The sequence below is a fragment of the Acomys minous genome, assembly GCF_964271855.1.
Source record: "Acomys minous genome assembly, chromosome: 9".
NCBI classification, from domain to species: domain Eukaryota; kingdom Metazoa; phylum Chordata; class Mammalia; order Rodentia; family Muridae; genus Acomys; species Acomys minous.
Window position 1 is genome coordinate 63030961 of NC_140490.1, and position 23538 is coordinate 63054498.

At 43.8% G+C, this 23538-nt stretch overlaps 1 protein-coding gene across 3 annotated transcripts in view; it reads right to left on the reverse strand.

The window, feature by feature from the left end:
* The window catches only part of MBOAT1 (membrane bound glycerophospholipid O-acyltransferase 1), a 103671-nt gene that overhangs the window by 31153 nt on the left and 48980 nt on the right, over window positions 1–23538 (reverse strand). For 2 of the 3 annotated variants that reach the window (XM_084795099.1, XM_084795101.1), the window contains exons 2-4: window positions 18112–18257; window positions 16988–17065; window positions 10758–10853 (exon numbers count right to left, since the gene is read on the reverse strand). In XM_084795099.1, coding sequence (XP_084651225.1) covers window positions 10758–10853; window positions 16988–17065; window positions 18112–18257 — 320 coding nt within the window. The remainder of the gene's footprint in view (window positions 1–10757; window positions 10854–16987; window positions 17066–18111; window positions 18258–23538) is intronic. The other variant, XM_084795100.1, reaches the window with a different exon arrangement.

Sequence of the window (23538 nt, forward strand, 5' to 3'; positions counted from 1 at the left end):
GGTTTAAGTGCCTATCTTATTTGAGACACTATTTACCCACATCAGCATCTTCCCTGTGTAGGACGAGAAAAAACATCTCTCCCCCCAAAATCTCCTGTACATCTGTTTCCATTTGAGCATCGGCTTCTCACAGGATGCAGCACAGAAAGAACAAAGGAGAGCAAATGGTTTCCCCATGCAGCTGGTGTGCCTCCTCACCACAGCGAGGCTTCTGACCTTCAGCATCAGCACTCAGCTACATCCTCAGATTTGCACACATTCATCCATCTCAGGTTGTGCCCTTGGGCCCTGTAGGAGCCTCTGAAATCAAAAGCCCAGCAGCGGCAGCGGCGGCATCTCCTTTTTGTGCCATTTTTATTCCATGATTAAAACAAAAAACAAGTAAAATCACACTTTTCCTTCTTGAATTTAATATGATTGGCCTAATTTGGATAAAGAAATATAAGTAAGAAAAAAGAAACATAAGCACAGAAATGGAGTAAGAAAAAAACCAGGCAGGTAAGTATAAGTTTGGGGCAAGAAAATCCCCAACCACCACCACCACCACCACCATCACCACCACAACCACCACCACCACCACACACACACACACACACACACACACACACACACACACACACCTCTTTTCAATGATTAAACTCCATTCTTTGGCACTGACAAAGAACACAGTCACCATTTCTCATTTCAACAGGGCATTGGACAAATGGAAATGGCATGACTTTTGTCTGCAGAATTAAATTTTAAACTCCAAATGACTGTACTTAAGACTGACAACCTAGCAATAGCCAGAAAGAGAAAGATGTGACAAAAAGCTGTCCTTGAAATCTCTTTGCATATGCTTTCTCTTTCCAGGTCATAGAGGCCAATTATGTGGACGCTGGGTTGAACATCAGATGGAGTGGCCAGATGTCATAAAGCAACAGAGGAGAACTCTGCCCAGGGACAATGGGGTGGTGGGTGGCCGCCCCCAGGAGGGGGAGCAAAGTCATAGTTCTAATGTGCACTCCTGAGATAGCCCCGGACACAAATGGTGTCTCTTCCAAATGTCAACTATTAATCTCCACGATCTTGTAATACACATTTAAATATATTTAAATGCACTCCAGGAGCTTCCATTAGGATGCTAATAAAAACAAATATAACATCACTAGTAGTGGTCTTCCTAGGAAAAGCTGTCTGACACTTTATTTCTTTCCGTTCCTTTTCTATAGATATCTACATTCAGAGAAAGAGGCAGAATTCTGGCACAGATTCATTTTATGTGCCTTAAAAATATTTTCCTCTTCCTCTGCTTTTTCTTTCTTTCTTTCTTTTTCTTTTTTTAATCTTCCTTTCCTTTGTGTTGGAGTCTTCAGATAGGGTCTCACCCTGTAGCCTACGCTGCCCTCCAATACAAGCCAGTCCCCCTGCGCTAGGATTGCAGAAGTGAGCCATTACAGCCAGCTCAAAAACCTCACTGCCAATGGCAGCATTAATTAGCTCTTTGATTTAATGGTTCACATTTTCTTAGACCATTTAGGATACTGCCAGTTTTTCACTATTGATGATAATAGCTAAAACTCCTTGTGAATAAACTTATTTCCTTACAGTAATTCAATTCCTATTAATTTAGTTTATAATAGAATATACATTTTAAAAGTCTTTTTTTTTTTTTTTACTTGTGGGAAAATTGCCTTTGAGAGGGTTGTAAGTATTTATACTCCCACCGGCAGTGTGTGAGCGCTCTCATTCCATGTTTTCAAAAACCACTTGGGTGACCTGAATTGTCAACATCAGGGGGAAAATTATCTGCCTGGATCTGGCCCAGACTGGAAAAAAAGAAGTAAGACGTTTGGCTGCTGCCGCTGGAAAAAATAACTTCATTTGCGCCTTTCTGTGAGTGGAAATTTAAGAATCAATTTGCTATAATAAACCCTATTTAAAAAAAAAAACAAACAATTTTTTTATTGTAGTTACTGAGCTTCCCCAGGGAAAGAGGTGCATATTTTAATGCCTTCTGCAACCACATCCACAGAGAAAACACAAAGACGTTCATAGCCATTAATACGCATCTCCATTTAAACTGCATTAGCAGAACTGACAAAGTGCTTCCTGGGTGTTTTCTTTACTGGTCCAGCCCATGGCAACTTGATTACTTTTGAATGATAAATAAAATTTTAAGTCCTGAAATAACCTAAAGTCCAAGTGCATATGTTCTCCCAAATTAAAGATATCCATATATGTTACAAATAAACACCAAACACACTCGAATCAACTAAACGTCTGTCTGTGTTCTTAGACTAAAGTATTAAAGAGTATTAAGCGTTAAGATTTGCACACGTGCTCAAAAGACTGATGCTCCCACACCGGGCTGCTTTGTGACACTGCATTCCACTCCGAAAGCAGTTTATGTCTTGACAAAATCTGAAACACATTTCAGTTGAAAGAAATAGCAAGGTTAAGTCAATTCTGTTCTGAAAGAAATCTTGTGGCTGCCGCATGCTTTTAGTAAAAACCCGCATTCTGGGCCAGTGAGATGGATCAGACAGTAAAGGTGACTTCCACCAAGTCTGATGACCTGAGTTCGTTCCTCAGAACTTACATAGTGGAAGAGGAGAACTGGCTCACACAAATTAGCTTCTGACCTCCAACATGGGTGCCGTGTCACTCACACATGCATGTGAACATACATGAGCACACACATACACAAACTAAATAAGTGCAAAATATTTTTAATGTTTAAGAAATAATAACAACAATGATAATTTTTTAAAAGAATCAACATTGGTGAAGATGCCCTGTAATTGCCAATTTGTGATTTAAACACCTTGCAGGGGTGATGGCTACTGACATTAGCCAGGAAGATAGGTTTATATCTGCCATTTTCATTTAAAAATAAAATAAAATAAATGCAAAATAAAAAGGAAGAGTGGTGGTCTTACGGAGCGAGTTTCAGGACAGCCAGGGCTACACAGAGAAACCCTGTCTCTAAATAAATAAATAAATAAATAAATAAATAAATAAGAAGGGGGGAGAAACAAACCCCCATGTAGTAGATAGCATTGCCACTTAGTCATCAGAAAACTAAGTCACGTACAGCTTCCAAGTACCAGGCCATGCCTTTGTTTCTGCTCCCTAACCATGCCCTTGCAGGCCGGAACAGTTTTGCATGTAACCTCCAGAGATTTCTTACAGGAAATTTTTTAAAGCCACAAAATACACAACCACTTGAGGAAATTCACCAAGACTCAGCTTCAGAAAGTGATGAAGACGGGAGCTGATACGAACCTTCCTTGTAGGCAAACACAGCATCCGCCATGGGGTGCAGGCACGTGACTGTTTTCCCCAAATGCCCTTGAACTTTCCCTTCTGGTAACTTTCCACGATCTTGAACATGGAACTACAAACGATGCAAAATCTAGCATACATCTGAGAGGCTGGACTGAGAGTGCAAGCCAGCTTGTGCTATGGAGAACAGACCAGTCTGGAACACACAAACAAGACTATCTGAAGTGGGGTACAGTGGGGTGAAGAAAGGAAGAAAAAGAATAAAGGGAGAACATGTATGGTGTTAACAAGACAAACGGAGGTGGAGGAGGAGGGATAGCAAGAGCACCCAAGACATGAATAGTGGGGTGCTCTTAGCCCACACGGTCAGGAACAGGAGAGGCGTGTTGGCCCATCAAAAGATAAAGAATCACGGGTCAATGCGTATGAGCTACTTGAAGCTGCTACAACAAAGCTGTCACACTCCAGACGGCTAATGACGACGTAATTTGGGTTCTGATTTTTAAATTCACAGCAAAGTCCAACGCCAATCACATGTGCACGGTGGTGGCTCTTTGTGGATGCTCAGCAGGGCAATCTGCCCTGATTGATTCTTCCTGGCGTCTGCTCGCTGACAAATCTCACCATGGCTGGCTGGGCCCAGGCTGCACCCCTAATTTCTCCCACCATCTTCCTTCTATGTGCGGCTTGGGTCCATCTATCCAGACCTTCCTGTAAAGACGCCGGTCAGACTGCATCTAAAGCACATCTTTTAGTTCAGGGTCACCTCGTCTTCACTAAGTACACCTGCAAGTGGAAATGAGGCAGCCTGAGGCTGGGGTGGCCACGCGTTTGGGAAGGGCACATGGAACCCTGGACACGATATGGAACATGTTAGCTTTCTATGTGATCTAGAAATGCGAGCGCACATACACTCTGCGGCTGTGTTCATCCCTGTCCGTTTCATCCGTGCCTGCTGTCCGTTCCCAGGCTGTGTCTGCTGACTAGCGAGCGAGAGCCTTTGATGCAGGCCTTTCCTTGGAGTGTAGTCCCCTTGCGCAATGGCAGGTCTTGCATAAACCCCACCTGATATCGCTAAGGTCATTTCCTCTAGCATAAAATAGTGGTAGAGGGAGGTTTTAAAAAAAGGTGCTTGCAATGTAATCTGAGCAAAGAAACCTTGATATTTGCACTGCTCTCTCATGCTGCCAGCAGCCTCACCCACATTTAATCCAACAGTCATTTTTAATGTACTAAACTTCCTTCAATGGCTTTCCAGAGCCCCTAAGCTGGCCTTAGACAAACTACTATCTTTCTTTTCATATCTATATATCCATATTTATATATTTACATTTAGACACACACACATGGGTATTCAGCGTCTGTATAAGCTGAGATAATTAATTTTTGGTGTCAACTTGATTAGATTAAAGAATGCCCAGACAACTGGTAAACCTTCTTTGGGGCTATGCGTATGAAGAGGTGCTGAGATTCAGTAGCGTAAGTGAAGACTCCCTGGCCTCACTGATGGAGGTGTGGTCTAGTCCACCGCAGGCCTGGGTAGAACAAACAGGCAAGGCTAGTGCGAATTCACCTTCAGGTTCGGTGCTGCAACCTCCTATCATCTTCTCCCGTCAGACATCTGAACTAGACTCCTGGGCCATAGGCTCAGACTCTGAGAGTTTCTGTTGCCGTGACAGAACTGCGTGACCAAGAACAACTTGGGGAGGAAGAGTTTATTCAGCTTACACTTCCATATCTGCTCATCATCAAAGGAAGTCAGGACAGGAAGTCAAACAGGGCAGGAACCTGGGGGCAGGAGCTGATACAGAAGTCATGGAGGGGTGCTGCTCACTGCCTTGTTCTCCATGCCTTCTTCGGTGGTCTGCTTTCTTATGGAACACAGGACCAGCTGCCCAGGCAGGGCACCGCCCACAGTGGGCTGGACCCTCCCCCACTGATCCCTAAGAAGAAAATGCCCTATAGACATTCTTATTGAGGCATTTTTCTCAGTCGAAGCTTTCTCCTTTCCACTGACTCTAGCTTGTGTCAAGTGGCCATAAAACTAGGCAGCACAGGCTCTGAGATGCAAGAGCAGCCCCCAAGCCTCATTACCATCAGCCCAGGTTGGGAGTTTTAGCATCAGGGAGTGGGTGGGCTCCTTGGTCTCCACACTCACATGAGACAATTCTCTTAAAAATCCCTTAATATGCATGTGTGTGTGCGTGCACACACGTTCAGGCACACAGTTATCTCATGTTGTTCAATTTCTTTGGAGAGCTCTAACAAATATACATAAGCACAACCGGAATAAACCAGGGCAGAAATCACAGAAGACACACATAACTTAGCTGATAAAAGATGTACCCACAGCTGTCAGCTCCAGCACTTGCTGTCTATATAAATGGACTTTATTGACAGGCAATGGCAACCTGTGACACCCAGGTGACAATTCTCTTGCTGCCCAGGGTAAAACTGCATGACAGTGTCAAGGGTCAGGTGGGGAAGATATACAGGGTGGCCATCAGGGCATGGAAGCGAAGAACTGGCCTTCGGTTAGATATTTTTAAATAACCAAGTTCCAAGGCTGCTCAAGACAGGAAAGGGCCTTCTACCCGGATTCTTCCAAGCCTGGAGGAGTGAACTAGACCAGCATATGCAGCATATGTTTCTAAGTCAAATGGTATGGGTGGGAGATGGCAGCAAGGAAGTGAAGAGGGTGGCAGTTCCTCATCACTGTCAGCTTTAAAGGAGACCATCTCTCAGGTGATCTAGGACCTCACATGTGCCTCTCTCACACTCTGTGCTCTTACAGAGCATTTTCCTCTGTCTGGATATCCTCCCTGTTGCCTCGTGCAGAGGGTCTCTGCAGTGCCTGCTATGTTGGTGGCACTAAATTGCTGCACAAATCAATGCACAAGTATTTCCTGACTAAAACAGGAAATGGGTAATATATATTTTGAAGTAAAAAAAATATTTGATCTCCATCAAATCCTCGGGGCTCAGGGAATAACTGTGAAAGAGGCAGTGTCCTCTGCATATGCTCTATGGCTTCTAGTTTAGTGTTTTTATGGGACCCCTGAGTGTATGAACAAGTTGATCTCTATTTCTTGTGCCTTCTCTTGGGATCTTTTGTTTCTGTTTGTTTGTTTTGTCCAATTCTAATGGGTTGCTTGTTGTTTTTTGTTTTATTATTTTTTTTATATTTTAGTTTGTTTTGCTGTTATCCATTGGAAGTCTGTTTGTTTTCTAGTGAGAAACAGAAAGAGGATGATGGGTCTGGATCAGAGGAGAGGCCAGGGGGACTGGGAGGAGTAGAGGAAAAGGAAGATGTAATCAGGATGTATTGTATTTTGAGAGAAGCCTATTTTCAATAAAAGGAAAAAATTGGTCACTCCCAACCACTAATATCTGAATAGGGCTATCTATTAATCTCCCAAAACATTGAAAAACAAGCTGAGGGGTTTTTATTTTGTTTGTTCTTCTTTTTTCAAGGCTGAGTTTCTCTGTGAAGCCCAGGATATCCTGGCATTCACTTTGTAGACAAGGCTGGCTTCAAACTCACAGAAATGCACCTGCCTCTGCCCTCTGAGTGCTGAGACTAAAGGCATGTGCCACCAAGCCCAGAAAACTGAAATTTTGTTTTTGGGATATATAGCCAGCACTGGGTGCACACACAAGAGTTAAACCAAAACGTGATTAAACTCTACAGGCAGTTGTCATTCCCGCTAAAAGCTTAATTTTTAAAAAAGATTTATTCATTTTTATTTTTTATGTGTATGTGTGTTTTGCCTACATGTATATCTGTACACCACATGTGTGCCTATGGCCTAAAAGCCAGAAGAGAGCATCAGATTCCCTGGAACTGGAGTTACAGATGGTTGTTAGCTGCTTTATGGGTGCCAGTAATCAAACCTGGTCCTCTGAAAGAGCCGTTGGTGCTCTCAATCACTGAGCCATCTCTCCAGCCTTCAAAGGCTACCTTTATTTTTTTTTAAGATTTATTTATTTGTTTATTTATTATACAGTGTTCTACCTATGTACACATTAACACCAGAAGAGGGTATCACATCTCATTATAGATGGTTGTGAGCCACCATGTGGTTGCTGGGAATTGAACTCAGGACCTTTGGAAGAGCATCCTAGCTATTTTGTTGTCTTCGTTCCTTCTCTATTGTCCATGGTTTACACATCATTAAAGAATAAAATTAAGTGTGTGTACTGGTTTCAGAATAATTGAGGGAACATTTCATGATGTGAGGACAAGATGTTGACAGGTGAGACAGGAAGCTGTCTCCAGCCTGTCAGGGGCCCAGAGGTAGGAAAAAGTGACGATCAGAAAGACAGTCGGCGACCAGACAGTGATCATGAAGATTTAAATAGAGCAGTTCCTTAAAGAATGCACTTTTGCCTTCCAGAGCCTTTTCTACTGGGACAGCTTTGTGACCCAACTTATAAGTTCCCAGGAACGATCCACAATATTTTATAGGACTGTGTCACTAAAACCTCAAGCAAAACAGGACTGTTGATTGGTATTTTGGACATCACCTGGCCTAGCCCCCTTCCATGCTTGAACACACATGTTTTCATGAAAACTGTACCATTCATATGCTCCAAATGCCCAGGTTTTTCAAAAGGCAGCATGCTTACCCAAGGCTGCAGCCTTTCCACTCCTTTACTACTAACTGCAAGCCTGGCACTCAGGGGCACACCTGTCTTTACAGGCTTTTCATTGAGCCCACAAACAAGTCATAGTCCAGCACCCCAGCCCTACTGATTCAGTTACCGTTTCCTGATGCTGTGACCAAATACCCAATGGAAACAACCTTCAGGGAGGAAGAATTAACTTGCTCAAGGCACAGAGGAGACCGCTAGCTCATCACAGCAGGAAGGACTCGGTGGGGCAGCTCACCTCTTGGAGGACTCAATGACTCGAAAGCAGAGAGAGCAAATGTGAGTGTCAGCTGACTTTCTCCTTTCTCCCATTATTTTGTGAGGGTCCCCATCCCATATTCAGGGTGGGTCCTAGCCCATTGGTTTTCTGCAAACACACTCATAGACATACACGTCAAGAGGTGTACCTCACCAATCTCCTGAAACTAATCAGTTTCACAAAGGAGCTTGACCATCATAGTTGCTCATCACAGGCATCATCATTTCCCTTATGGCTGTTTACAGCACAAGCACCACTTATTTCACACATTTAGGCCAGTCCCAATTTTTAACCTTATTTAACATCAATGAAATAACCCTCTTTTAGTTAATGTTGTTAAGCACCTCATACTTGGTGGAATAGCCAGTCATTATGGTCTATATTACTTTACTTATCCCCTCTTCCCTTAGAGCAAGGCCTATTCACCAAGGATTCACTGAACAAGATGCAATCTAGCTGGAGGGGAGAACTCGGGGGCTCCTGATCCATGATGCTTGTGAGGCCAAGCTCCTGGGGAATTCCTATCGGAGGGCATAGAGTCACCAGGAACAACTCTGCTTTCTTTCTGTAAGAGTCATAAAAAGCTGCTCTTGAACTAACATGAACAGGAGAGAGAGAGGCCAAGGAGAGAGAGAGAGAGAGAGAGAGAGAGAGAGAGAGAGAGAGAGAGAGAGAGAGAGACAGAGAGACAGAGAGAGAGGCAGAGAGAGACAGAGAGAGAGACAGAGACAGAGAGAGAGAGAGAGAGAGAGAGACAGAGAGACAGAGAGACAGAGAGACAGAGAGACAGAGAGACAGAGAGAGACAGAGACAGAGAAAGAGACGGAGACAGAGGGGGGGAGGGAGACAGAGATGGAGGTGTTGTGTGTGGAATGAATGCAGGCTTAAGTGGAGGCCAGAGGACAACACTGGGTATTGCTCCTCAATTACTATCCTAGTTATTTGAGATGGGTTTTCTCACAGCCTGGAACTCTTCAAGTAGCCTAGGCTGTCTGGCCAGGGAGCCCCAGGAATCCACTTGTCTCCATCTCCCCAGCATTGGAACACACTCACAGGTCACCATACTTGGCTTTTGATACGGGTACTGGGGATACACTCTGGTCCTCATGCTTGCAGGCAAGGAATTTACTGACTGTGCTATCTCCCCGATGCCATGACATAGAATTAGTAGTGGCTTTTACCAGAGGGCCAATATGGAGAGAGGTGGCCCACCAAGTCACAAGTCACCGGCTATACTGAGGACTTCCATTGGAGTTGACAGAAGTCAAAAGAATCTGGGAATAGAAGCATAGGTTCAGTACAGCCAAAGGATGCTAAAAGCAACCAGGGTACCACCTTTTTATTGGCTACTATGTATTATTAACTAGTAAGAGATAAAATGCAGGAGACTAGAGAGGTGACTCGGCAGTTAAAATGCTTGCTGTTCTTCCAGAGGATGCAAGTTCAGATCCTCTGGCTGGCCCCATCTATAACACCTGCTCCAGGGACCCACTGTCTGCTTCTGGCTTCCAACAGCACTGCACTCAAGTGACATACACTTACTTAAACACACACACACGTCTCTCACTCACTCACTCACACACACAAATAAATTTTAAAAATCGTTTAAGAAGAGATAAAATACATAAAGAAAGTATGCTAGAAAGTTTCATGTCAACTTGCCGTAGCTAAAGTCATCTGAGAGAAGAAACCTCAATTAAGAAAAAATTCCCGTAATAGCCAGCTGTAGGGCATTTCTTAATTAGCAGTTGATAGGGGAGGGCCCAGCCCCATTGTGAGTGGTGCCATCCTTGGGCTCCCAGTCCTGTTTCTCTGTGAAAGCAGGCTGAGGGAGCCAGTAAGCAGCACCCCTCCATGGCCCCTGTATCAGCTCCTGCCTCCAGGTTCCTGCCCTGCTTTAGTTCCTGTCCTGACTTCCACCAACGATAAACTGTGGTTTGGAAGTGTCAGCCGAATAAACCCTTCCCTCAGTAGCCTGCTGTTTGGTCATGGTGTTTCATAGCAGCAATGGAAACCCGAACTGAGACAGAAAACACAGTGTACACTTCAGTGTTTGCAGGCTGCCACTGTAGTACATATTCGAATGCCGAACTGTGCTCAATAAGACTAAATAAGAAAACGAGAAGGTCAGGAGGCAGAGGCAGGCGGATCACTGAGTTCAAGGCCAACCTGGTCTACAAAAGTAAGTCCAGGACAGCCAAGGCTACACAGAGAAACCCTGTCTCGGAAAAAAAAAAAAAACAAAACCAACAACAACAACAAAAACCTAAAGGGATGAGACTCCTGGATTGTATTTTCTTGCTACTTTCTGTGATCTCCTCCTTTTCCTCCTCCTCCTCCTCCTCCTCTTCCTCCTCCTCCTCCTCCTCACAACATTCAGAGTTAAAGGTTGCACAGAGCAAGCATATTTTTAACCTCCCCCTCATTAGCACCGTGTCTCGCTGTGATTTAGCTGGTCATGATAATCCTTAGTGCGTACTCGGTGTTTATAGACCCTCAGAGACTTAGTCAAGGTCATTAGTCAAACACTCCCCACTCCAATTAAGATACTCACCCAGAAAAAAATATATATACTCACCCAGAGAAATCTGTAGTGAGAATCCCATAGTGGAAGATGTATATTCGGCTGATGTGGCATATCGTAAGGTAGCCCATCGCTACCAAAAAGGAATACCTGGAACCCAAAACACAGGGGACCAGATTAATGCACGCGACAGTGAGATACTCAGTAAATGCTCTCCTTGTCCCCTCTCTCCCCTCTGCAAATGCCTGGTCACAAAGTCACGAATGTTCCAGCTACATCCTAGTCCATCCCGTCCTCTGAGCCCCTTCATCTTGTCTTACCCAGTCTACAGCTTTGGCAGGAAAAAGGCATCAACTGGAAGCTTTACAAACTGCAAACCCCTGGGCTCTTCCTCTAGCTATTCTGGTTTAATTGTTACCAGCTACGCCTGAGCATGTTCTCACTCATTCTCAGCACAAACCATTACATTTATGTGACAAATGTCAGTCACTACATACCTCTCAATCACCACTATAAGCACTGACCACTCCCCCAATGACCACTCCCCCAATGACCACTCCCCCAATGACCACTCCCCCAATGACCACTCCCCCAATGACTACTTCCCACTGACCACTCCCCACTGACCACTCCCCACTGACCACTCCCCACTGACCACTCCCCACTGACCACTCCTCCAGTCCTCTGCTCAGGACTCTCCCTCAGGCATCCATTACCATTCATGCACACTCCTTTGTGTTTTTCAGAGAGATGCCACAAATGATATGACATATGAACTAGCAATACCCACCTATAGCACATACACACACACACAACACACACACACAACACACACACATATACGCACACGCACGCACATGCACACACCAACTGCCTCTGCCTCTGCCAAGGGCTGGGATTAGAGTCATACCCCACATATGTGGATATGTATGCATATTCTATTGGTCTTGCTTCTCTAGAATATTCTACCTGTTACCCCAGCCCTGTCCCCCAAGGCCAGCATCCACCACTGCTCAGCTGCTTGAAGTCTTCTAAACTCATCCATACGAACATCTGCTCTCCCAACTCACTGGAACCCCGAGCATCACAGCCCTGCCTGACACATGGGTGGAAGTAGGGAGGGCCTCGGTGACTATTAGTAGAAATGAACACACTTAACATTTTAAATGTCTCGGGAACCCAACAGACAGAGGCGTAAATCCAAAAGCTGTAACTTCTGACACATGTCATAAACGAGGGAAGATGAATATTCTGACATTAAATTGTGCTGAAACTCATGTATTCGCATTAAAATAACTCGTGGATCCTAGGTCAGCCCAGGGAGCAGTAAAGACGATGACCAGACAGGGAGCATAAAGAGTTCTATAAAGCATCACGCAACATTAGGTTCTCCTGGATCTTAGTTGTGGAGGACGATGTTACAGCTGAAGGGCTGTGTGTGGGCATCTGGCTCCTGTGCACAGAGACCTGCGCCTGCTACTCAGCATCGGTAAGAAGTAGAAGAGAAAACAGTAAGAGTCAAAAAGTTCAAAGCCGGAAGTGTTCTAAAATGAAAAGTACTCCATAATAACATTAAAAAAAAAAAAGAGTGCTGCCATGTCGGCCCTCAAAAACATTCAGAATATAAGATTTCCTATCTTAAGGTTTCAGATTCAGACAGTCAAACCATTGAGTTCTATGCTCATGTTTCAAAATCTTAAAGCCTTCAAAACTAGAAACACTTCTGTCCAAAACACATTAGGTAAAGAAAAGTCAACCTACCCCACACAGAAAGGCTCCCTTTGCCTTGAATCCCTCCTAAATCCCTTCCAACCATGAAGACGCTCAACAAAGCCAAGGACCAAGAACAAGTGCCCTGAGGAGCTGGAGCAATGGGGGAGGGAGGAAGCCTGGTGCCCTGGCTTCCACTCACTTTCTCCAGAAAGTTCATGAACTCCAGACAGAAGTACAAAGCAGATTCAGCAGAAAATAGATTCTTCTAGAACCGGGTTAACTATAGCTACACTTGTTTCTTCCCTGGCTTACAAGGTAAACAGATTCAATGCTGTGGTTATAATTAAACCACAGCTGTCAATAACAGGCATAAGCACCGAATCCTAGTGCAACAGGGCAGGGCATTCTTGTCCTGGATGGATCTGAATTCCTTAGTGGTGCATAAAACATATTGTGAAGACAAAATAATACAAATGCAAACCCTAGCACTCGTTAAAGTAATCCTTGGTATGAATACCTGGCAGGGTGGCTATTTCTGGAAAAAAGCGTATGACATGGGGACAGGATAGTTAGTAGTGTTTTCTTATTGACATGGCTGGGTGTCATGTGTGTGTGTGTGTGTGTGTGTGTGTGTGTGTGTGTGTGTGTGTGTGTGTGTGTGTACCTGCACTTCTTTACATAAGCACTCAATTCCTCAATTCAAAAACGGAAAGAATATCTATACTCTACACACTTGCTTTAGAAGGACGGTATTATCAATTATGAACTCAAAAATCAACTGATATATTAATCATTATGTACTGAGAATAATGCAGTACATTAAAAAGAGCTTAGCCTAGGATGCAGCACAAAGCAAGGGCTCCCAGAATCAATTAAGTACATCACCAGTTGTCACAAAAGGCCCCCTTCCTGGAAGATACGAACCAGGTCTGCTTCAGCTGGTCCCTGACATCTGTGCTACCTCCCTAATACTGAGACTTGGGATGCAGACAGATGTGGTACCCCTAAGAACTCTCTCAAAATGTCCTGAGTAACACCTAGGCCAGAAATGGGCTCATTGCAGACAGCAGCCAACACTACCTCTCTGTACCTCTTCTCAACCACAAGGTGGGAACTCTCAACACGGGACATGAAAAGGAGAGCAATACAAATGGGATCATAAAATCACAGTCCTCGGAGTCTGCATTCGAGGGAACTGAGAGGATGGCTCGGTCGGTAAGAATGCTTGTCTGCAAGCATGAGGCCTTGAGTTCAAAACCCCAGCACCCATGTAAAAAGCTGGTCATAGCTGCATTTGTCCATAATCCTACCAGTCGTCAGTGGCAGAGAGATGATCCTGGAAGCTTGCTAGACAGCCATCCTAGACAAAAAAAAAAAAAAAAAAAAAAAAAAAAAAAAAAGCAAAAACAAAAACAAAAAAAAAGTGAGCTACCAGTTTCAGTCAGAGACAGCGTTTCAAAACAATGAGGTCTCCAGCAATGAGACAGAGAAAGAGAGAGAGAGAGAGAGAGAGAGAGAGAGAGAGAGAGAGAGAGAGAGAGAGAGAGAGAGAGAGAGAAAGAGAGATCCATAACCATCCAGAAATAGTCACACACTTTTCTTTAATTAAATAAAAAAAAAAAAAAGGAACTGTCATTAACACTTTTACAAACTCCACACCTCACAGGAGTAAGGGAAAGCTCATACACAGAAAAGCTACCCCACCTACCTGTATTTGATATTTTCTAACCTCAGCCTCAGAGGAAACAACTTGGAGACATGCTTTAGCGTCGAGTTCTTCCTTTGGGAACTAGACCATTCCCTGCGTCTGCAAACTGGCAACCATTCAAACAAACAGAAAGAGGAAGAACGAGTTTGGGCATCTTCCATTTTCACTCTCACAGGAGAGCTTTCTGCTACCACACCACTGTGGTGATGAAAGTCATTGTCTGTCTATGAACCACTCAGCCCCACATCCAGCTTGGAGTATCCCGTTCCCAGACTACAGAATGGAATATGGAAACCTAGGCCAGCCATGGAGCAAGGGCTCATATAAGTTTTGGACCCCCTGAAATCCAGAGTGCACCCCCATCAGTGTCATGTAAGTATGGGGAAGAGCGGACAGATTATCAAGGGGAGGTAACTGGCAAAGTCCCACCGCTAAACAAGCTATTTGCAGTTGTTAACTGGTGGGAGAGAGAAAACCAGTTTTCTTCAATGAAGTGACACTGGGTATTGTATCAACCACACACTTAGGGCAGGCAGACTGTGTACTCCTGACCAGTTGGCTAACACTAAACAGAATCTATGTGCTGTTTTGTTTGATTTTTTGTTTTGTTTTGTTCCTGCTGTGTTTGTTCAAGGAAAAAATATGAAGGCAGGTAGGGGCAGAGATCTAGGAAGAGCTGGGGCACAGGAAGAATATGACCAAAATATGTTGCATGAAAATTTTTTAGAAATAAAGAATAATAATAAAAGAAAAAACAATGTGACAAACTGGAAAAGAGGAAAAGAAATGTACTATAAAATGTAACATCATTATTCATTTAAAACCATGTTTAAGAAAAGGCAAGGAAACACACACACACATGCACACACTGCAACATAACCTCTTCAAGGCTCCTATAAGCATCATACATATTATATACAAAGAAGTTGTCAGAATCATCCTCAAATTAGTAAACGGGCTTCCTAATATTCTTCCAAAAGAAATGATACTATCTTTTCAAGTAGAAAAGAGAGGAGGGAGAGATTAGAAATCACATTTCCACAGCTCGTTTGGATACAAAGTTGAAAGACTATGAACTTTACAAGCATGTAAAAAGACTTTCCTCCAAAAATGAAAAATGTATTGAAACTGCAAAGTTATATATTGAAAAGTTACATTTCAGTGTTTTTAATAGATGTGGTAATGGCCTCACTAGTCAAGGGGCTTCCTGAAGCCAGAGGAGGCTTTCCAGAGAAGCCATGAACAAAGAAACAGTAAACACAAGTGTCCTTTTTCTTTCTTTCTTTCTTTCTTTTCTTTCTTTCTTTCTTTTTTTTTTTTTTTTTTTTGAAACAGTCTCTCTGAATAGCCCTGGCTGTCCTAGAACTCCTTATGTAGACCAGGCAGGCCTCAAACTCACAGAGATCTGCCTGCTTCTGCCTCTCCAGTGCTGGGATTAAAGCTGTGCATCACCATACCTGACCTGCACCCCATCCATTTCTTCCACAAATATTTACTGAGCCTTCCCTCTTGCCTGAATCTTTCTAAATGCTGAAAATGCAACAAAAGCAACTAAAATGTTTTTATATTTATAAAATACCCTAGAGGCTGAATTGGTGCCTCAGCAATTAAGATCCCTTATTGCTCTGACAGAAGACCCCAATTTGATTCCCAGAATCTACATCGTGGGGCTTATGACCTCCTGTAACCCTATTCCCAGAGGATCCAGTGCCTTCCTCAGGCACCTGTACACACATGGGGCACATAAATTCACACAGGCACATGCTTTCATATAAATAAAAGTAAATCCTTAAAATTTTCTTTATTTTTAATTGTATGTGCACATTAAGTATGTGCACATGAATGCAGGTGCCCATGGAGACCAGAAGAGGGAGCTAGAGTCTCTGAAGCTTGAGTTACAGGCAGATGTGAGCACCATGCATAGGAAATAGGAATTGAATTTGGATCTTCTGGAAGAGCAGTGTATATTTTTAACCAGTCAGCCTTTTCTCCAGCCCCCCAAATAAATTTCTTAATTGAAAAAAAAAAAAACTACAAAGTCACAAAAGATGGAGTCCACAAAAAGCAGAATCAATACTGAGTTTTCAGACAGACCACAGGAAAGACACTGTAAAGCACACACACACATACACACACACACACACACACACACACACACACACACACACATTTATCTGCTGATCATGTGATCACACAGACTTCAAGGAAGAATTAAAGTACTTCGGTGTCATAAAAGCAAACATCACAGCAAAACATAGCCCTTTCTTGCTGATTAGTTTTCTTATATATTATTCATTTACATATCCAAAGTATACAATTAATGAGGTTTGATATATGCAAGCACTCAAAAAACTATATCCAAATATGAGATTGGACTTTGCCTCACCCCTGCAGCCACACGTGCGTCTTTTCCTAACCCTTGGTCCATCTCCTGGCACCACCTAATACCAGTCACTTCCCATTCTCTTGCCACCATAGATTAGTTTGCATTTTTAAAACCACAATCTAGGTACCTTCTTTCACTCAACACATTTCTCTTGAGATGGGAACACGTCATTCTGTATCCCCGGTGCTTTCTACAGCTGCAATGCACTCCACTGTGGTAACTGTGTAAGTTGTGCCCAGCTTGAGGCTCCTGATAAGTGGATGAACCTTCTTTCAACTGCATCCCACTTTGTACATTTTTTCATAAAGATTTTAAAAATCTTTCTTCTGCTTCTCTTTTCCTGAAGATCCCTATCGTCCCCACTCCCTGACATCCTGGAGGCACTCAGACATATCACTTATGGGGGAAAAGCAAAACACATCTCCTCCAGGAGACCACAGAATTCCTGCTGAACCCTGCTCAGTCCCAGGATCTTACCTGTGAACGCTGGATGCACTTGCTGTGACCAGGACCCCATAACACATCAGCACCAGCACAAAGAGATGAACAGAATACCTTCAAGATATAAGAAAAGGGGACAGGAGATGCCGAAAACATTCTGACCTGCTCACTGGATCCCCACCCTCACCCATTCCATGAGAGAACATAAGTCAAATTGCTGCTCTACAGAATCAAAACACTGCATCTTAAAAAGACTCTGGGAAACTTAGGCACTGTTTGCAATTAAAGCCCTAGAAATGTCCGGAATCGGTAAGTGGGGAAGTTCACGGCTGTTTTACATCCATATAAAATTGAAAGGCCAAAGAGAATTCTTTTGGATGGACTTTATGTTTTTAAGTCTCAAAGCTATTTTTGTAAGTTTCAAAGTACCAGTACCAAAATCCCACTCCTGATCCCACTCCTGATGTACAAGGCTTTTTTTTTCTTTTTTTCTTTTTTTTTCTTTTCTTTTTTTTTTTTTTTACACAGTGGCTGATTCAAAATATGAGTCTTTACCAATGGTTTGTGGGAAAATTAGAGCAGTAACCTGGTACCTTCACCAAAGTCACAAATTTCTTGTAAGAGTCACTTCTGGATATGTTAGTGTCTATAGCATGAGGCCTAAGAAGAGCCACTCTCTAGGTATTCTCGATCTTGGAGTGACAGCAGGTGTCTACACTAGGCTAAGTCTTCCATCTGATGGAGAATGACTCAGATCCCTAATGCCTGCACTGAAACCTTCACATTAACACCGAGCCTCCAACAAGAAGACAAGAAACATCTGTGAAGGATAAGGAGGGTCCCCTGTGGGGAAGAATTAAACCTTATAGCAGTCCATCTATATGACTCAAGGAAGTCTGTAAAGATTTCACCTTAAGGGGGGGAAAAAAAACCAGACAGCACTCTCAGTGGTCAGTCTCTTTGTTGGTTCCCGTCTATGACATGAGTGAAGGCTCCCACAGCATCCCCATTAGTTTACAATAAGGTTCGTACAACATTTACAATCTCACCGGGCTTTTCAATACACGAAGGATTTCACAATGCCATGTATTTCTTACCAAAGAATCTCATCACAAAACATCCAAGCAATAAGCTCTAGACTTTATGAGGCTCATACTCACCAGCCAAAACAAAACACAACAAAATAAATGCCCAAAATGGTGGCCAGCAGGTGCCGGACCTCAGGGCTGGCTTTACCGGGATGTAAGTAGATCCTGAACCAGAAAGCGGCCGACAAGGCGAAAAGCTGGCAAGCCACAAAGTTAACCTATGGAGAAGAGAATAAAGACCTTTTCAGTGCTTTGCCTATGTATAAATCTGCTTCTGGTTTTTCAGGTATCTATACCAAGATGCATCTGAAACTTATACTTTTACCCTCTCAGGTGAGTGTCTGTATGGAGGAGGGCCGAGCAACAGAAAAAGAACACTACCTTCACATGGTGTAATAAGCCTAGGGCTGGAGCAGTGGCTTGGAGGTTATCAAGACTTGTTCAGTTCCCAGAACACACTGGGTGAGACATGGAGGCTCTGAAGCATCAGAAAGTCCATTCCCAGGGGATCTGATACTCTCTTCTGGCCTCCTTGGGTACCAGACATGCATTTGGTGTACAAACTTACATGCAGGCAAAAGGGGGGGGGGAGAGAGAGAGGGAGAGGGAGAGGGAGAGGGAGAGGGAGAGGGAGAGGGAGAGAGAGAGAGAGGAGAAAAAACCGAGTCTCTTCTCCAGCCCCTTCAAATCTTCGAATGTTCTCAACCTTTCTAAGGCTGAAACTCTTTGATACAGTTCCTCATGGTGTGGTGATCCTTGACCATAAAATTATTTCATTTCCACTTTATAACTGTAATTTTGCTACTATTATGAATCACAATATACACATCTGATATGCAGGACATCTGATAGGTGGCCCCCATAGGGGTCGCAACCCACAGGTTCTGCATGTATGAGGTCCTGGACTTGAACCCCAGTATAACAAAAAGGGGGGAGTAAGGCAGAGAGGAAGAAGATGAACAAGAGAAGGAAAAATGAAAATAGAAGAAGAAGCCGGGCGTGGTGGCGCACGCCTTTAATCCCAGCACTTGGGAGGCAGAGGCAGGTGGATCGCTGTGAGTTCAAGGCCAGCCTGGTCTGCAGAGCGAGTCCAGGACAGCCAAGGATACACAGAGAAACCCTGTCTCAAAAAACCAAAAAAAAAAAAAAAAAAATAGAAGAAGAGATGGGGGTTTTACCTAAAACATTAAAAGCTGGGTATTGTGGCTTATGCCTATGACCTCAGCACTCCGGAGTCAAAGCAGAAAGATCAGGAGCTCAAGGTCATCACCGGGCTGCATATGTGAGTCCAAGGAAAGCCTCGGCTATAGATGCAAGCCAAGGAAAAAAGGGAGGGAGGAAAAATATATAAAAAACAATTCCTCAAAACTCATGGGAAAGATCAGCTAATTTTTGAAAGAGAATTAACACATGTCTTTGCAGGTTAAACTTAAGGCAAATCACATTGCAAACATGTTGAGCGGTTTAACCATTATCAAAAGCTAGAAAAGTAACGTAAATTCTTCAGAGCATTGAAGATAAAGATCAGTCACTTTGAGGAGGAGGAGGAAGAAGAGGAGGAGAAGAAGAAGAGGAAGAAGAAGAAGAGGAAGAAGAAGAGGAAGAAGAAGAGGAAGAAGAAGAAGAAGAAGAAGAAGAAGAAGAAGAAGAAGAAGAAAGACGAATAAAACCACAGGATTTCATCAGCACTTGTTCAAGCCTCAAAGAAGGGCAGCTGTTTTGAGGTTCATTCATTATGTACTGGGATGGAGGAGAAGGAAGGAGAATGCGAGGGGAGAGGGAGGGGAGAGGGAGGGGAGAGGGAGGGGAGAGGGAGGGGAGAGGGAGGGGAGAGGGAGGGGAGAGGGAGGGGAGAGGGAAGGAGGGGCACCATCTCCACTTGAGTTCATTTTGTTTTCTCAATACAAAGCAGCAATACTTTAAATCCCTTATAGAAAATTTATAAAATGGAACTCTCTGGAACTTTGTGTTCTTTGATGAGGCTGAATGGTGTTTCCTCTCTGTTTAAAAGATTATATCACCAGACACCCAAATGCACCTGTTCCCACTAAACGCCACCTTTACTTATTACCTTAAAAGACGCAGAAAAAAAGGGCTTAAGAGCCTACTATGAAAGTTTTGATCCTCTTTTAATCTAGGCTAAATGAACAACCAACAAATGGCATGTACACACACAACACAGAGTAAGGATCTGGTAACCTTGTAATCCCAGCAGAGGGGAATATGGCAGTGGGATGGCTAGTTTAAGGCCAGCCTCAGAGTACATAATGATATCCTGTTTTAAAAAATAAAAAGGAGTGTGTGTGTGTGTGTGTGTGAGGGGGGAGGGAGGGAGAGGGAGGGGGGGAGGGAGGGAGATACATCCTCTCCTCTCTACCCAGTGAGTAGTCAAAGTAGGGCATATTTAATCAGGAAAGTGATCAGAGGGGAATTTACTCCACTCTTTCTGTTTGGCCAGGAAATATGGAACATTTGGGGATTTTTGTTTGGTTGGTTGGTTGGTTGAATTAAGAAAAATCTCTTTAATGACAGCATGCACTCTGCTCTAGCTAATGCTCAATACTGCCACCCTTAAGTCTCTTTCAGGCTCAGGCCCAAGTTATGTTTTGTACAATTTTTTTCTTTTTTAATAATTTTTTTATTTAATTAGTTTATTCAGATTACAACTCAATTGCTATCCCATCGCTTGTATCCTCCTGTTCCTCCCTCCCTCCCACTTTCACCCCATTTCCCTCCCCTAGGTCTATGACTAAGGGGGACCTCCTCCCCCACTATATGGTCATAGGCTATCAAGTCTCATCTTGGTAGCCTGCTTATTCTTTCTCTGAGTGCCACCAGGCCTCCTCACCAAGGGGAGGTAGTCAAATATGGAGCACCAAAGTTCATGTCAGAGTCAGTCCCCGCTCTCCACATAACTGTGGAGAATGTCCTGTCCATTGGCTAGATCAGAGTAGGGATTCAATGTTTACTACTTGGATTGTCCTTGGTTGGTGCAATAGTTTGAGCACACCCCCTTGGGCCCTGAGTCACCCGTCATGATGTTCTTCTTCTAGGTTTATGGACCCTCTGGATCCTTCTATTTCCTAACATTTGTTCAGGAGAACTGATCCTGGCGATACAGCAGTATTCTTTAGAAAACTGTTGGGACAGTAGCAACAGCACTGCCTGTTGGAAATGCACCTAGACCTCTGAGTCGGGACACTTGATGAGTGAGAACCAGTAACACATGTTTGTGTCCTTCTTCACTCCATCAAAATCCACTTTGAAACACTAGTATGAGCCAAATGATAGTGATGTATGCCTTTAATCCCAGAACTTGGGAGGCAGAGGCAGGCGGAATATGGCTGTGAGTTCGAGGCCAGCCTGGTCTACAGAGTGAGTTCTAGGGCAGCCAGGGCTGTTATACAGAGAAACCCTGTCTTGAAAAACCAAAAGAAAAAGAAAAAAGAAAGAATGAATGGAAAGAAAGAAGGAAGGAAGGAAGGAAGGAAGGAAAGAAAGAAAAAGACTGTTATGAAATAGAAAGAAAGCTTTCAATGGGCTAAATATTAAACAACACAATCTTGCCAGGCATAGTGGTGTGTGCTTATAATTCCAGCATTTGGGCGGCAGAGGCTGAAGGATTATCACAACTTTGAAGGTTGTCTAGTATTTTTTAGGCCAACCACGCTACATAGCAAGACCCTATCTCAAAACCAAACCAAAAGGAAACAAAACAAAAAGAATACAGCCTAAAAGTGAGTGTAAGGTATTGTCTGAACTGACAACGATCCCTCGCTTGCCCAAACTTCACTGAGGTTGCCGAATCTCCAGATCTACCTAGTTTTAGCAAGAACCACACCCCACCCTCCATGCCTGATCACCCTCAGTGTTTGATCAGTCTCCGGCTCCACCATCACCTAGGGTTGTCTTTGGACTGAAGAAGCTAACTTCTATGACCTCTTGAAGCAGTGCGTGTGCTCTCTGTCAGTCTACGTTCCCAAAGTTAACATGTGCCCAAGTCGAGCACAGGATGAGTTCACCAGCTACTGTGGGATTGTTTCAAACTGACCTCTCTCCGCAGCCTCTTTCTGCCTGCTCTATACCCAGTCTCTCTCCCATCCAACATCCATTCACATGGCAGCCCAAGTCACCTTCGTCTTTTCCTTCTGTAGGGACAGGCAGTACAGCCCTGAACCCAGTCAGCCTCTGGGTTCTCAGCGCCTATGGTGCATTTTACAAACCTACAGTAGAGGCAGACCTGAAAGAAGAAAGTTGTTTTTTTTTTTCTTTTTCCTTTTCATTCTAAAAACTTGTCTTGTGAAAAGGGTTCATCATACACCAAATCCCCCAAAAGGTTAAACCCTGCCCTTTAGAGGACGCACGGATGAAGACAATAGTGGTCTCGCATGGTGCTTTCCTTTATTAAAGCCTTCGCAATTACAAAGAACACTAGCAGGATAGATAGTTCCTTTTCCAATGCTGTGGCCTCCAGAGGCATGCTGGGGGCCGCAGTTTCATTCCCGAGTTCTAATGGCACTGCACCCACAATTACAGTATTGTATGGACCCCGCTGTACAAAGGCGAAGCAGAGGGCAGCTCTGTTGCTAGTCAGATTCCAAACACAAGCTAGCCTGGCATAACTCAGATCCCGCACAGTCTCGATTTCCACAGCCTTTGCAAGCTTCCAAAGGCACTTGGCGAAATCCAAACACGCCCTCAAAGCATGTGCTCTTAGCCCACCAGCCCAGGGTGCTGCTGTGCTGCCATTTCAAATGTGGCTCGTGAATAACCCCCACTGCCCTCACACTCCGCTAGGAAGGGGATTCCTGTCTCATGGCCTTCATGGCTTTCAACTAAAAGCAAACTGTGTCAAAACCTAAAAATATTGCCTTCCTCCTAATTGAAGAGAGGCAAGCACACTATTTTTAACAGATAGCCGATATCAACAGTCCAAAATGATTCCGCCTCCTCCAGCAGTGTGCCGAGGAGGGGCGGGCAACGGGGCAGGCCTGGACCATTCTTCCTCAGCAAAGCCGATTTATATGCAGCAAAGACAAAACCAACATGATTAAATGGCCCCTGCCTGACTCACTGACTCAAAGGAAAGTCATTCTTTCACCACAAACAGTACTCTCTTGCCTTGCACGCCCTCCCGCCTCAAAAAAAAAAAAAAAAAAAGGAACTCAAACTCCTATTCCCTACTGTTCCACAGAACAAAAAGTGACTGTCCCACACCCTGTAGCTACTTTTCACTTTCAAAGAGATCCTTATTCCAAGCACCTTGTGGAATGTCAGCGAGGCATGTTTTTAAATCTCCAACAAGGCTATTTTTCCCCAGCCCTTGGATAAGCAAGTGTTATTAAAGACAGATAATCGGTGTGCATAATTTTACAACCCAGCAAAGTTTCATTTGCTATCTCCTCTCATCCTGAACATAAACGTCTTTTATTGAATGCTTACAATGGGTGGAGGACAATGACAAACTTCACGCTAATGATTCTGACATTCGGACAGGTT